Source organism: Toxotes jaculatrix, chromosome 15, assembly GCF_017976425.1.
Source record: "Toxotes jaculatrix isolate fToxJac2 chromosome 15, fToxJac2.pri, whole genome shotgun sequence".
Taxonomy (NCBI): domain Eukaryota; kingdom Metazoa; phylum Chordata; class Actinopteri; family Toxotidae; genus Toxotes; species Toxotes jaculatrix.
Window position 1 is genome coordinate 4,172,882 of NC_054408.1, and position 15,301 is coordinate 4,188,182.

Consider the following 15,301-nt stretch of genomic DNA (forward strand, 5'->3'; position numbering starts at 1 on the left):
TTATTATGATGTGCAGTCGAAATGTGTTGTTTAATATCATGTAGCTACAAAATGATTTTTAACTTTTGTATCTTGATGAAGTGTGCCTTGGCTTTTTGGGTTTATTACATAAATAATTTTGAATATAATCAGGGTGATATAAGCTCAGTGTGAAGTGGAAGAACTGTAGACAGTCACAGAAAACACACTACATGTTCACTGCACACAAAGAGCTTTATGGAGAAATCTTGGCCCCACGAAAATCCTGTTTTTAAACCACCAACTTTTAGTCCCATCTCTGTACTTTGGAAGACAAAAACAGACAAGTAATGCAATTCACAGTATACATGTGTGTATTAAATATTCAATTAGTTACAAAAAAAATGGTCTAGTAACATCCAATATGTCGCCAAACAAGGAGTAAGAAGTCGTCCTTCAGATGAATTTGGCGTCTGACAGCAAACATTTCTGACACCGAACCAAGTTACGTTGCATTTAAATAAACTAAACAAGCCCAACAAAACATGAACGTGAAATAGAGAAAATCTACACTGCCAGCTTGCAGGTTTTGTACCGGAATTGTTCACGCACAGGTCTGGAAAATCCTTGAGAATTATGCAAAACTAAATATTTTCTTTTAATTTTATATTATCTTTCCCTTAAGTTTTACATCATATCAGTTCATACCACATGAAATTTCTGACTACATTTGTCTAAATTAGTCAGATCTAGAAAATGTGTAGTTAAATGTGTTTAGTTAAATCAAAACTCTTTGCAATGCTGACAATAAGTGATTTATGAAACAAACATCAAAAGTCAAATTTAACATGAAACCACGTGAAGTCGAGTCAAGATCAAACAGTCAAAGTTCCAACATCAAACATTAGTGAGATGAAAACCAAATTCATCTGTTTCAGAAACATCAAATCAGTTTTTATAACATAAAATAACGTTTCAGACATTAAACGTGCTGCTAAGTGACAAAGTGAAGGCTGCCTCTATTTCCTGTCTCAGTGCCAGTTAACATGGTGTGATAATTATTTAAATTAGCATTTGAGTGATTGTTGCCAGTTTATTACTTGTTGGATCAAGTCAACATGTCCATCTTTAAATGGACAGAGGTTTCTCTCTTATGACAGACACAGAAACGCAGCCTGTACCAACTAATGATCCTCCCCATTCTTAAATTCTAGATTTTATAAACTACATCTTCATTTAAATGCTAAAATATCCAGAACTTTCACATGAATTGAATAGATACGATGGGGATTCCTCTGCTTTTCAGAGCAGTCGAGAGATTTTGATGCAGATTTCAGAGCCTCATCGTCGCCTAAATGCTGCTTCAGAGCCTCCACATCACGCCAAGAAAACTTTTAGGCAACAAAAAACATTTGTCATTTTTGGGCATTAAACTGGCCTGCTATAAGATTAACACGTAGATAAAAATAAGCCCCAAATATTGATTGATGAAATCAATATCAGTATTGGCTTTAGTATCGCTCACACACGCTCGGAGGTGAGAACAGGGACAGAGATCGAGGAGGAGACAGTGTCATAACAAGTGACATGTGGCACGTTCATACTGCGATACTCTAAATAACATAGTGTTTCCCTGGAGAGGCTGTTCTCACAGTTTGGGAGTGTCGGTGGGAGCCAGCGGCGCTCTGCCCCTCTGAAATCGAGGTGGTAGATTCCCGTCACTGTCACCTCCTGCAGAGTCGACATTGAAGCTTCAGTTAGGAAAAATTACTCAGGTTTTTTACTTCAGTAAAAGCAGCAGAGTGAAAACACTAAGTCATGCACTGAGTAAAAGCACAAAAGTATGAGTAACAAAAATACATAAAGTACCAAAAGTACTCATTATGCAAAATGATATATTAAAATATAAGGATAAGTCATATTATTGGATTATAAATATTGATGCATTAATGTGTAAGAAGCATTTTTATGTTGTAGCTGATAAAGATGGAGCTAATTAGTGGCTTGATCTATAATACATATAACACATCATAAATTATTTGTATATTATATTTTCTTTTCATAATCTGAAACTGTAAAGTAACTAGTAGTAACCACGGATTTTAAAATGAATCCAGTGGAGAAAAAAGTAGTAGTAGAAAAAAGTAGATAGTAACAAGTATCTCAAAACTGTACATAAGTACAGAACTTGAGTGAATGTCTTCTCTGAGTTTTACAGGATTGCTGCTTGCTTTCAGTCTCCACTTCACGGAGCTTGGCACATGCTTGCAGGCAGTAAGAAGCCAAATATTAAATATCACCTCTGAACTCACTGTGTCCACTATAATAATTCTGTTCCACATGAGTGTGAGTGTTGAGTGTTGGTGCAGCATGGCGGCCGCCCTCTCTAATTCTGAGGGACAGTAGTTACGGATTGTATAATTCGGATTTTTGAAGTATTTTTCTGCTGAAATTGCTTCGCAACTGCTGACATTGTTGGTGACCCACACACATGGACCCAGAAACGCAAAGATTAACACAAATATCTGTTCAAGGGTTCAAAGTGGATTCATGTTTTGCAGATTGGAGAAATTTGTTGCCGTCTTGCGCAGAGCTACCATTTTCCGTCCACGGGGTCTGAGTTGTTGGCGTCCCGTGTCTGAAATGAAGTGGTTTCTACGGTCTGTGATAGATATGACCTACTGCTTCACAGCCGCCCTGCAACCCAAACCCAACAGCGACCCCCCTATCCAGCTATGAAATGTGATCCTCCACCTGTGACTGGGTGAGGGCTGCTTTTGGGATGGTAGGAGGGCAGGAGGGGTTGAGGTGGAGTGATGAACACATAAGCAGACAGTTAGCCAAGCGGCTGGACACAGCTGCTGCCCGGTCGACCTCACTACTGCTCTGTCACCAGTTACAGTGTAGTGACCCCCCCCCCCCCCCCCCCCTTACCCCACCCCCTATCCCCCAAATTCACTACACACACACACAAAGTACAGCCTGAACCCAAGATGAGCCCACTCTGCACTCATTTGCTGTTAAACAGTTTTCACTGAGCAGATCTTTTTTATCTGAGTGGACAAATTTAACTCTGCTACTGTACCAAACACGACTGTCAGCTTCTGAGAGGCAGAGCCAAAGCAAACACTAATGCAGAGCAGCTGGCACGGAGGGAATTTCAATCTCAAAGTATCGTTTGGAAAACAGATAAATAATCCATATCTCCCCAAAAGCTGAGGAGGCCTCCAGGGAACAGTTCTCGACACTTTTCAATATAGAGCAAGAAATAGTTTGGTATGTTCCCTAGAAAACTCTAGTTAATTTTTTATATTTAAATTAACATTTAAGAAAATGTCCCATCACAAGGTCTGTTTAAGAGCGGTTACGTAACATGAGCTTTTGATCATATCATATGATCCTCGTCAGCTGCTAAAATTTGTTCAGTTGCCGTGGAACTGTAGACGTTCAAATTTCCTTTTTTTAAAAATTTGCTGATGAGGATGTGATATGTGATATGATCAAAGTTTAGCAGACAAGCTGCTAAATGGATCTTATGTTGAGATTGTTTTCTCATCTACTGTTTCCAAGGTCAAGATTAAACTTTAAAACCACATCAGTTTGACTGTTTTATAAGGATCGGCACAGTACCTTTGTTCAGTGGTGGAGGAAGTACTATTACTGACTTATTATTATTGGTCCATAAACATGTAAGCAACATCATTTATCATATGTTTTTTAAGATGGTCATATGTTTTGTGTAACATCTAAGTCTTCAAAGTAACTGATAACTACAGCTGTCAAATAAATGTAGTGGAGTAAAAAGTACATTATTTCCCTCTGAAGTGTGGCAGAAATGGAAATGCCTCAACAAATGTACCACCTTATTTGAATAAATTCACCAGGAAAACTTCAACCATTGTAACTGCAATATTACGATAAATCTGTAAATCAATATCAGAAAAAAAATATTAATATTAATGCTGCACTTATCGCCCGGCCCTATGTCTCACTACAAAGCCAGGTTAGTAAGATCTGTGCACTGCAAGCCATCCATGCACACACCGCCCCCACGCCTCTCTCCGCCCAGGTGAGGTACTTACATGTAGCTTAAGTGGTGACCCAGTGTGTTAGCTCCAGCCCCCTGCCCCTCTACCTCAAATAATCCCTCTCACTGCCATAATCCATTAAGGAGCCCGCCACATCAGCAAAGTCCTCCAGGACGAGGCTGGTGGAGTCCTCACCAGAGGGCAGCTCCGGGTCTGACGCCCAGGGGTGCTGATAACGGTCGTGCTGGGGGGCCCGGGGTTCGTCCAGGTGGGTCTTCCTTGGTCCCTGCAGGTGCGGCTGGAGAGGATGAGACTGGACTGGATTGGACTTCTCATAGGCTGGTGCTTGGTCTTCGCCTTGCTGCTCGGGTTGTTGCTCCTTGGCGATGCCACCATCACTGCAGCTGCCGCCCTCACTGCCCTGCGATGAGGGGGCCAGCACGTGGTAGAGGCTGGGCAGGCGGATGTCCAGCAGCACGCCGCTCTTAATGTAGAGCTTGTTGTTGAGGTTGTAGAGCTTTTCTGCGATGTCGTAGCCTAGCATGATGGAGAAGAGGCGGGCGATGTAGCGCTCCTTGGATATCAGCATGTAAAGGCGCCGGCGACGCCATGAGACGTAGCGGGAGTCCTCCTCTGCTGTCAGGGTCACCTGGGGAGTACGAATGAAACACCTGAATATCAGTGTGCTAAAACTGAAACAGCTACAGTGGAACTGAGAAACACTGACATATCAGCACCGGCAGCATGTTCATGTCCACTAGATTAATGTAAGGCCAGTATTCACACTCTTTTAGCTCTGTTTTTGGTCTCTACCAACTCCTGTCTCTTCTGTGTTCAACAGCCAGCCAATATGGATGTAAACAATTATTTAAAATATTTTAGTAAACAACTCTGCAAATGTTTTATGAGGACTGACATGCACTGAACACGTTTCTTAGATGTCAAAGAAGAACAAAATGCATACTTTACTGGTCCCTGAAACCCTGATGGGTCTGGAGACAAACCTTGAATGCTATACATGACCTCCAGGGCCTGTTTCTACTTTAACAGAATGAATCTAAAGCAACAGGATATGTGAAAGACAAGAGGACAACTGCTTTCCCCTGTTCAGCCTATCGGTCAGATACTGAGTCTGATAAAAGGCAACAAAAGACGACTTGATATCCACGTCCGGTTTCTCCTTTCAACTCCTTCAATGACAGCACCTCAAGTTAATTTAGGGACTTTGAACCCCACATCCCCTGACTACATTTACTTTGCTGAAACACGGACACTACACCAGCGTCTCCTGAAATTAGCTGGACATACAGTACCTGGAACTTTCCCTCCTCGTTTGGTCTGAGAGACTCCCACTCTGGAGAGTCGAGGAACTGGTGACGGTGGATGTAGTGCAGGAACTGGCCCTCCAAAGATACGTTGATCCTGAGAAACAGAGGGAGAGGTAAGTCTAAAAAGAGAGACAGGGATTAGGAAGTGATAATAAGAGCAGAGAGACAAGTCGAGGTCACTTTGCAGGACCAGACTAAAACGTTGGAGGTAAATGTTAGCATAAATATCTCTGTTAGGGCCGCTATGGTTGGAGTGAACAGAGTACAGCTCCTTTAAACAGAACATTTTCAGATTAACTGATAATACCAAGTGTCCTAAATCATAATTTAAGACATCAAGACATTCCTCCTTCAGAGGGAAGCTTTATTTAAGAGAAAATATCTTCCGCAGAGTGAAATAATCCAGCACACTCAACATTAAGACTTCATTGGATTACGTCAAAAGTTTCTGTCAGGGTTTGTTTTATCCTTACTTCAGTGTGAGTTGAATGCAGTCACATCAGTGCTGCGAACAATCTGCTTCATATCAATCACCTGACATCTACAGAAAAAACATGGAAGTCTCCTCCAGGAAATAATTCTTAAAAAAAAAAAAAAAAAAAAAAAAAAAGCTGCTTCATCACAGCAGCTGGCACTGACAGAGAGTCAAAAATTTAAAGTTAATTTAAAAATCAAATTTTCAGTCACTATAAACTGATTTTAAATAATTAAATACATTTTAAAATACTGATGTAGTGAATCATAAATAGGCCACAAGTCTAAATAACACTGGTATTCTGTTTCAGCAGGTAAGTGTTTATTTGATTGTGTGTGTATGTTTAAAACTATTGAAGTCTTTATTTAGACTCATCACAACAAAGGGTGTTAATTAACAGCTATGTTGCTGTGTATTGTGGTATTAATTACCCTGAAAGGAACTTACACTGCCCAGGACAGGGATTTCCACCGTGGAGTCCCATGCTAAAAATGTCACTGTACTGTCCGTACTGTTCTCTGTGACCGATTGGATATGGCCAAAAGTATGTTGACACTGGTCTTTTGGTCTGGTCATGCACATTGATCAGTTCATGTTTTATTTTAGAGCCTGTATATTGTTTTAGATTTTAGATTTAACAGTATCCATCCAACTATGTTGCATGAGTTCACATGTTTTGGTGTCCACATACTTTTGGTCATGTAGTGTAGTTATACCAAACAGGAGACTGCTGATTTAGTAAAATCCTCTGGGCTAACACGATAAAAATCTTTAAATCTGAAAAATATAAGTACAACCTGTTAAATAAAGATCAGCAAGACAACAAACACGTCTAACATACCACCATTTTAAAAATGTGTAAATAAAAATCATCATCAGCTTTTTGCTCATTTGTTTGTTCTTCCAGATTTGGCTCGTACGCTCGGCTCTATCCACATTGCAGCCAACTTTTAATTCAAGGTAAGAGGAACAGTCAGCGTCCACTCTCCTGTCCTAAGTACAAAGATATCATTTAACCAGCTGGCACTCTGCAGGGGGACGGCACACTGGTGAGTCACAGACAAAAATACTCTGTTTACAACATTTCTCTTGTGTAGGCTCCAGGACTGTGAGATCTAATGCAGCTCTACTTTGAGGATGTTTGGATGAAGAGGATACATTTCCTGTAACTTCTACACGCTGCCAAAAACCCTGAAAGAGTCAAAAATAGAAATCCAGCTCTGGAGAAGCCAGTTAAAATAGGAGACTTATTATAATGTGTGTCAGTTTTTATATCACTACAAAATACATTAAACCAACAAATATAACAATATACAACTGTGGTACAACTGTGTGAGCACTTTCTGGTTTAGACTTAAATTCTGCGACACTAAGATCTGAAACAACATCTTATTAGGTTTGTATAAAATATGAAATGTTATCTAATGTAAAGGCAATAACTCTCAAACTGCACAGGAGCTGTGAACACATACAGTAGGTGGACAAAATAACATGAACACCTGTAAAATAATGCAAACCACTGATTGATAGAAGAAATAAATACTGATTAATACTGAAGGTTGTTTTGTTTAGTTTTTGTTCAGACTGTATCGGAAAAATGTTGGTTCAGAGAAAGAAAGTAACTAAGAACATTAACTCAAATACTAAAGCATAATTTTGAGTTACTTTAATTGCATATTTCCATTTACTTCTACTTCATACATTTCAGAGGGAAATTGCATTTTTTTTAAACAAAACTACTGTTATCTCACAGCTTATTAGTTTCTTAATTTGTGGGTTAGTGTTATACATATTAGTCTGATGCATTTTTAAAGAATAAACTACCCAAAATGATATGTGAAGTAGGTATAATTAGCTCTGACCCTGACCAGTTTGCATGTTTATAATATTCCAGTATATTAAGACAATGCTCTGAAAGGGGCCACTCTGCTCACCTTTGCTGCACTTTTACTTAAGATAGCTATAATCAGTATTTTCATATTAACAACTGATCAAACGATCATCATGTGTAATGTGAAAGGAGTCACATACAGGTAATTATCACCCACTCTGCAGATCACCTGAGCTCAACAAAGGGATTCAGCACTTTCATGCACATTGTTTTGGTTTTATAGGTCTAATATTACTGTTTTGGTTCAATATCACTGCTCCCAGAGCACAAAGACATCAGCTGTACCAGCTGGTACAGAGTATATATTATTCTTACATTCATAGAAGGGCCATAAGCATGAGGGTTAGGGTTGCTCCGTTACAGCTAACATGTTAGTTGTTATCTGTGGAGACAATTAATGGTGGTGGTTTGCACCACCATTAAGTGTTGCACAGGTGTGTAGATATGCACACGTGCCCAAACACACACACACATGCACACACACTCCCCACCTGCCAGACAGCAGGAAGGAGAGCTGGTCGATGGGCGTCTTGCCCTCCACAGCGTACGTCTCTCCTGCCTTCAGCTCCACCACCTTATTCTCAAAAGCACTCGCTATCTCCTTGAACACCTGGACAGGCACGCCCAGCGGCAGGTAGACCGCCTGGTAGAGGGAGGTCAGCTCTTCATTGCGTATGCCCTCCTGATGCAGCCGGTAAAGGAGGTGGCAGATTTGAGCAAGGCAGGCCAGCAGCAGAAGCAGGTTCCAGGTGAAGACGTCCAGGCCACACATGGTCATCCAACCCCACAAGGTCAGGCACACGAAGGCTGGAGTCAGGAAGCCAAAGATGAAGAGGCACCCATAGGCCCCACTGCCTCCCATGTAGCCCAGGAACAGGATGGTGTTACCCAAATGGTACATGGCTCCCTCTGTGTTGTTGCTCCAGCCATCGCACATAGGGGCAAACAACAAGTTGTCCAGCAGAGTCGAGTTGTCTGCGCTCATGTTTGAAACTCCTCAAATGACAAGTTCAAGAAGCTTTTGATGCACAAAACAAACAAACAGAACCAGAAAGACAAAAATGTCAGAAGCAAACGTTTGTTCCCTTGGCGTGCAGCGGAAAAATTCTTCAATGTGAAGAAGCTCTCACGGCTCTATTTGTGACAGAAACAGCTGGAATGAGTTTCTTCTTCTTCTCCTCTCATTATGTGTCCCCTTCCTCTCTCCTCTGGCTTTCTTGCCCCGTCTTTCCCCTCTGTGTCTTCCTGTCGTGTCCCCCCGCTTTGCTCTTCTGTCTATTTCTCTCACCCACTGGCCTGTACTGTAGAACCAACAGCTGGAAGAGAAGGGGTAATGGGGGGGTGGGCGTCGATAGAGCCCTAGAAGGATAACCATGTTTGGAATTGAAACCCAAGGAGGAAAGAGTGGTAGACGGAAAGCAGGCCTGCTACTTAACATAACAGCAAGAGAGAGAGAGAGAGACAGGAAACGGGAGGGAGGAGAGGAACTATAACAAATATCTCTAAGAGGCTCACACAGTGTCACAGACATTTTAAAAAAAGTTCCCCTAGAGCTGCAACACAGTTCAGCCAAACTCCATGAGTCCAGTCCACCACGAGGAGGGTGGCTCTGCTGGTGCATATTTAGAGACACTGAAATGAGTAGGATGGTAGTGCAGGTCAGATTTCAGGTATAAACACCCACCAGCACCACCAATGCCGCACATATCCGGCTGTCCTCTCAGCTCACAGGGACAATCATCTCTATCCATCTGAAATTCATCTTCTCCGCTTTATGTTTCCTTTTTTTTGTTTAATCAGTGCAAGACCCTAAACAGACAATAATAGAGTACACTCTATAAAAAAATTAAAGATGCAGCATTCTTCCTGTAACAAGTGAAGTTGGCAGAATTAAGAAATATTAAGGAGGAAATTATTTGTAGGGCAGTGTGATGTGGGAGAAATGGAACGTAAGACACATTTTAATCTGCAATGTGTTGGTTATTTCTGCAATAACTGCAGTGTATTTTTATTTTGTTTTGCAGACACTAAAAAGTAAACAAGATGAGCTATTAATGCCGGCTTTACAGATTTTGATGTAGAGAAATGGTATTCTTTACTTTGGGATTTTTGCTGAATCATTTGAAAACACATGCATGGCATTAAAGATCTGATGAAATTTGAGGTCTGAATTCATGTGGACTGGGTATATTTAGCATGAATGAAAAAAATATTAAAAACAAAGAACACAGGCTACAACATAAAAGTGTAACTTAGCTGATGTTGACAGGAGAGAACCTGAAATTTTGTCAAACCAGGTGATGGTTGAGCACAGATACTAGAAATATTTCCCCACAGACACTGAGAGAACAATCAGTGGTGTTAAGGGTTTAGACCACAGTGAGGACACTCTCTGGAAAAGGGATGAACATATCTACATAGAGCTAGCAACAAATAATTTCAAAAGCATGCAACTACAAACAAAGTGATGTATATGATGCAATTAATAACAACGATAATGTTTGGGAAAAAAAAAAAAAAAAAACACACTACTGTATCTTGTTTTCAGCAGGTTTTGCAAATGAAAGTGTCAAACTCTACGTCCCCTGCCAGGCACACTTGTGACACACTGTAGAGAAAGAATGCAGATATGGCAAGTATTGACTTTGCAGGGGCAAGAGTTATTTTTAAGCCTAAGTGCATACCAGGGACAGCAACTGTGGCAAGCAACCATTTTAACGGTGAGAAAGGACCTTCACTACAGGACCTTAAGATGACCACAATACTATTGATATTTCTTAATAACTACACATGCATGTAACCCACACCAAAACAATAAATTACAGACAATGCATCTTATTGCATAGGACTTTTATTCAATTTCAGACAGCATTTTAGATAATCAGAAATTTCTCAAATTCTGCACACATTTAAAAAAAAAAAAAAAAAAAAAACTTTCACACAGAAAGATCAAACCATCAGAGCCTCACAGCATCATATTCACACTTCCCTTCTCACTGAGGTATAAATAAGATGGGGAAAGAAGAAGAAAGGAATATCCAGGGTTGGTCTCCACTCGCACAGCAACACACTGCAGGAGAAATCAAAACGTACACAGTGAGCATTTCATGCTTTTCTTAAAATGTAAGTAAAACAGTACTCAAGAGCATGAACAACTGAGACCTAAGATTCATCTTTATTAATCTTTAGTTTCAAAACTGCGAAGTCAATTGAAAGTTAATAGAAACCAAAGATCAGATTAAAGGCTGAGCCCTGGATTTAGTGAAAAGAAATGTCCAGTGATTTAGCTAGGTACTACATCAAACAGGACCTACTACATAACAGCACAATCATTCTTCCTCCAGCCTTCTGACTAAAGACTTTTCAGTTACAAGAGAACGTGAGCATGAACGCTGAGCTGCTGAAACGTGAACTGAGCTGCACGGCTTCGGGCATGTTTCATGTGTAGTCATAACCACAGACGACACCTGCCCCCACCACCCTCCTCACCACACACCTCCCATCTCTAACCCCCACTCTGCCCCTGATACACGATGTCCTGGCCTGATACTGCAGTCAGTGCACAACAATGGATGAAATCAGCAATGGCCAAGAGACACAACTGACCCAGCAAGAGGAAGCTGAAGCTGTAAACAGCCTGGTAAATGCAAACACCTCCACTATTGCAAATATCAAGCTGCAAATTTAGATCTAAAACAATCAATTAAAAATGAGAGGACAGATTCATTATTTGTCAACTTTCAAGTTAAATAAATAAATAAAAATAAAAATCTAGGCATTCTCAGGTTCCACCTCCTCAAACGGCAGGATTTGCTCCTCATCAGATTTACACTCACTCTGCACTTGTAATGAGGAACATTACACTACAATTCTGTTTGCTCTCAAACAGCATTATCATGCTGGAAGTAGCCATTAGATTAAATTGTAGCCACATAAGCGAACCACATATTTAGCAGCAACACTCAGAGTCTGTGACATTACCCATCTGCCTCAAGGTTGGGCATGTTGTGAATTCTGAGAAACTTTTCTGATCGCAAACAGTGACTATCTAACTTTCTGCAGACTTTGTCGGCTTCAGGTGTACAGGTGTTCCTGTAGGGCGACTTCACTCGAAAGCACGCACTTGATCTGATCAGATCTCCACTAGCCAATTTTACTAGTCAGTTGAAGGTCAGGTTAATGTTTATAAGGTTAAGTGTGGAAATCTAACCTCAAAACTGATGTGATATGATTAAAATGGCAAATATCCAATGGATGAATCAGTAAATGACCTAGAATGAAGGAACTAGAGTTGCAAACAAATTGATGGGACACTATAACAAAGTTAACCATGAGTGTTGAAGCCTGTAATGGCTGAAACTGATACTTACCACACACACAAACAAAATGGAGTGGTTAAATCTTGAATCCAAGCGCCCTCATGCAATCTTTATGTGCCTCGATTAGGTGTGTGCAGTTTTCCTCTCCCTTTTCAATGATGCTGAGGGCAACAAAAAACAAAACATGGAGGCATTAATAAATATTTTCACTTGACACAAGTCGTGATTCAGTCTCAAAGGCAAAGTACTTACCAAGCATCTCTGACTTTCTTTGTTTCTGGACAAGCACAGCATGGTTTCAGTGGCTTCTTCTGCTCAGTGCTCTCAATAACAGGAGCAGACTCCAGGCTGGCAGCAGACAGAGTCGACATCTTTGGACTGAATATAAGAAATAAGGAGATGCATTCTTAATGCCGTGCAGCTGTGTCAGGATCCTGGTATTGTGCATAATGGCTCACTATCACAACCGTGCTTTTCCTAATATGACAGGTCAAGGTCAAAGTTATTGTGTGAAAAGGGCAGCGGAGACAATTTTATCATGACAAATGTTGAGCCAACAGAATCACAAGCATCTCATCTATCAAACTTATTTTCAAACACTGAGTCAATTAGTCAAAATTAAACTCAGATATTACAAAACGAAGTCATTTTTGTTATTAATTAAGCTGCCAATTATTCTCAAATAGAAAGTCAAGTTGCTTTCTTCTGCCATGCATGACAGTAAACTCAATATTATTAAATCGTTTAATCGACTAAATAATCTACATATTAAATTGATAGCGAAAATAATTGTTAGCTGCTGCTTTAGCATACACCACTCTGGGTATTAGATAACGTAACTGGGCCTGTTTCATTATTGGCGTTTTACAGAAGCTACTACTAACTGACGATTCGTAAAAGCAGTCTATATATTATTAGATAATGACAATAAACTTTGGTGCAGACTTATTTACACGCTTTACACCCACACAGTGAAACTGGATGAAGCTGAGGTGATGTAACATTAGCTAATATGAAATCATCAACTGGTCGGCACACAACAGGTCTCTAACACGCCGACAATTTCAATCTAGAAATATTTCATATTTTCAGCATGTGAGAATAGCGGATAAACTCTGAGCAAACCCAGGTGTCGTTGGTGTTACCAGCTTTAGCTACCTGTTTGGAGACATTGCATAACGCTCATGAAGTTAGCTAACGGTGGCTGCTGCGATGCCCACAAAAACATTAGCATAAACATTCGTTAGCCGTGTCACGGAAGATAAATGCCACGATTAAATCGAGAACAGAGCGTAGGTAAACACATCGTAGGATTTAACGCAGTGGTTAAACTGTGTTGTGTAACTTACTCGTATAGAGGCCGGCTAGTGAACGCTTCACCTTCAACGCGAACGATAAGAGAAAGCCCACATGCTCGCGTTTTATGCAAACTCACGTGACCAGAAGCGTCTGCGAAGGGTTCTGGGAAATGTAGTACTTTTTTTTTTTTGACAGAGGCAGGAAAAGAAAGAAACGCAACACTTTACAAGAAAGGTAAGAAAATTAGCTCAATAAATGTAAAGACCAGAGTATATCTATCAGTGTACTGTGAGTTTCTTAAGTTGTGAACTTATGTTGTGATATTTTATCGGCCAGAACTTTCTAGATTCGACAAAATGCTGTTTTTGTGTTGAGTAAAAGTTTGTGGGCGACATTAATTTGAGAAAACTAATTTTAATTCAGTGTCCACTCATGGCGGAATTAACCGCTGAAGGGCAAAACATTTGTCGTCATGCCCCCACTGACCTCTATTAAACCTGGCTGCTTCATTATTTCCCCCTGCACCCAGAAACCAACCAGTGCTGTAGAGCTTAAGTTTACAATGATGTAAAACAGAGGCAAATGTTTGGCTTTGTTTCTTTAAAAATAATAATTTATTAAATCAGGTACAGATTCATCAAATAATAAACAAGAAAGTGACCCTTGATTTGCATAATATGTGGTATTATCAACTTCAGTGACACAGCCACAAATTTTCCCTGACCTATAAAAAATTAATACAAGGAAAATTCATGCAGCTCAGAAAATGTGAAGTTGCTGTTGCACCATTATTCACATATCATTGTATAAAAATTCAGATAAACCTTTCTTAAATTGCCTGAACTGAGAGTGAATGTCTCTCACTCTCTTCCTCAGCAGCTGAAGCACCAACAGGAAGCTTCACATTCTTCTTGATACGTGTCTTAAATTATTGATTTGTTATCAGAATAATTGTCATTTGTTTGTTAATTGACTAATTGTTACAGCAAAACACTGATGTGTGCTCCTGTAAAACATCAAAATTTGTAACTGTACAGGTGCTTTTACCTTGTAGTGATAACAAAAAAAAAGAAAAAGAACTGTGTGAGTTGAAAATTAACACCATCCACCACACAATATTATTGTTTTTTCTACATGATCACATACTTGGGCAGATATTATATTTGGTTCTGTAAAAATATAGTTGCTGATGGGCACAATATACTGTGCACGACAGTGGCTTGGGAATTTTGTAATATGAAAAATGTTCATTTTCTTTTCAACAATACTGAAGGTATGTGTGTATTCGCATGTCTGCCGGGTCTACAGTGCGTCAGCACAGCAAAGCAGTGCGTAAGCAGAAGCACTGAGTCACTTACTCTAGTTTGAGGGCCAGCTGTGTGCTAGATAAATGAGCAAGTAAGCATTTTGTTCGTTTGCTCTGTGCTGTGTGATAGATATGCACCTCCATTTGAAACACAATCTGCTGCAGTCTGTGCTGTCCTGTCCACAGGATTAGAATCCATGTAGCACATATGGCACATTAGAAAAGTAAATGCTTTAAATACAAGTGACATTTAAATACCCTTCAGTTCACTCTCAGTGTTTTTTGAGGTCTCTGTTTGTTTTGGTGTTTCTTGTAGAAACTTTATTTTACTGGACAGCGAATGTCAGTCTGAAAATCTGAAACTTTCCCAGAGCAGCTGTTGTTTAGGATACTTAAGAGACTTTCTGTACGACAGCTTCGATCATTTGTCCAAACACTTAAATGGCCCATGATTATGTTTTCCCAACATGCTACCTCTTGTGGTCATGCGAGTAATGACAGGAGCCAAGACTCAAGTAGTAAGACGTCAAATCACCACAAAAACTCTTAGGGATGATGACTTGGTTCACAAAATGAGGTGGCAGAGCAGAAAACACATGAACTTACAGTGAACAGTGATGTGGGTTGTTTTGGAAGGCAATGAAAAACATATTTGTCAACCTGTTTTCAGGCCGAGTTGGTAGAGACGTTGGTCAGG

General features: G+C 40.1%; 2 protein-coding genes across 3 annotated transcripts; both read right to left on the minus strand.

Annotated features, from left to right (window-relative positions):
* Positions 1 to 21: 21 nt before the first annotated feature.
* Positions 22 to 8,958, minus strand: popdc2 (popeye domain containing 2). Of its 2 annotated transcripts, none has more exons than XM_041057707.1 (4): positions 8,172 to 8,958; positions 5,300 to 5,408; positions 4,182 to 4,635; positions 22 to 1,689 (listed from the first exon to the last, which is right to left on the minus strand). In XM_041057707.1, the coding sequence occupies exons 1-4, from the start codon at positions 8,663 to 8,665 to the stop codon at positions 1,607 to 1,609; spliced, it is 1,140 nt and encodes a 379-aa protein (XP_040913641.1). In that variant the 5' UTR covers positions 8,666 to 8,958; the 3' UTR covers positions 22 to 1,606. The 2 variants fall into 2 exon arrangements, with proteins under 2 accessions (XP_040913641.1, XP_040913640.1); XM_041057706.1 differs by having other exon boundaries at positions 4,041 to 4,635.
* A 1,557-nt stretch (positions 8,959 to 10,515) lies between these two features.
* On the minus strand, positions 10,516 to 13,439 carry LOC121193959 (cytochrome c oxidase copper chaperone). Its single transcript, XM_041056394.1, has 4 exons — positions 13,349 to 13,439; positions 12,252 to 12,377; positions 12,051 to 12,160; positions 10,516 to 10,750 (listed from the first exon to the last, which is right to left on the minus strand). Exons 2-3 carry the CDS (start codon positions 12,368 to 12,370, stop codon positions 12,076 to 12,078), a joined length of 204 nt encoding a protein of 67 aa, XP_040912328.1. The 5' UTR covers positions 12,371 to 12,377; positions 13,349 to 13,439; the 3' UTR covers positions 10,516 to 10,750; positions 12,051 to 12,075.
* Between the last annotated feature and the right edge of the window lie 1,862 nt (positions 13,440 to 15,301).

Bases quoted from the DNA above. Each gene is read 5' to 3' on its own strand.
- popdc2 (XM_041057706.1), bottom strand. From the start codon at position 8,665: ATGAGCGCAGACAACTCGACTCTGCTGGACAACTTGTTGTTTGCCCCT. The intron at 5,409-8,171 runs GTGGGGAGTGTG...TCTGTTTCTCAG, and splicing joins TCCTTCCTGCTGTCTGGCAG to GATCAACGTATCTTTGGAGG. The intron at 4,636-5,299 runs GTACTGTATGTC...CGTACTCCCCAG, and splicing joins ACGAGGAGGGAAAGTTCCAG to GTGACCCTGACAGCAGAGGA.
- LOC121193959 (XM_041056394.1), bottom strand. From the start codon at position 12,370: ATGTCGACTCTGTCTGCTGCCAGCCTGGAGTCTGCTCCTGTTATTGAG. The intron at 12,161-12,251 runs GTAAGTACTTTG...TGTTGCCCTCAG, and splicing joins AAGAAAGTCAGAGATGCTTG to CATCATTGAAAAGGGAGAGG.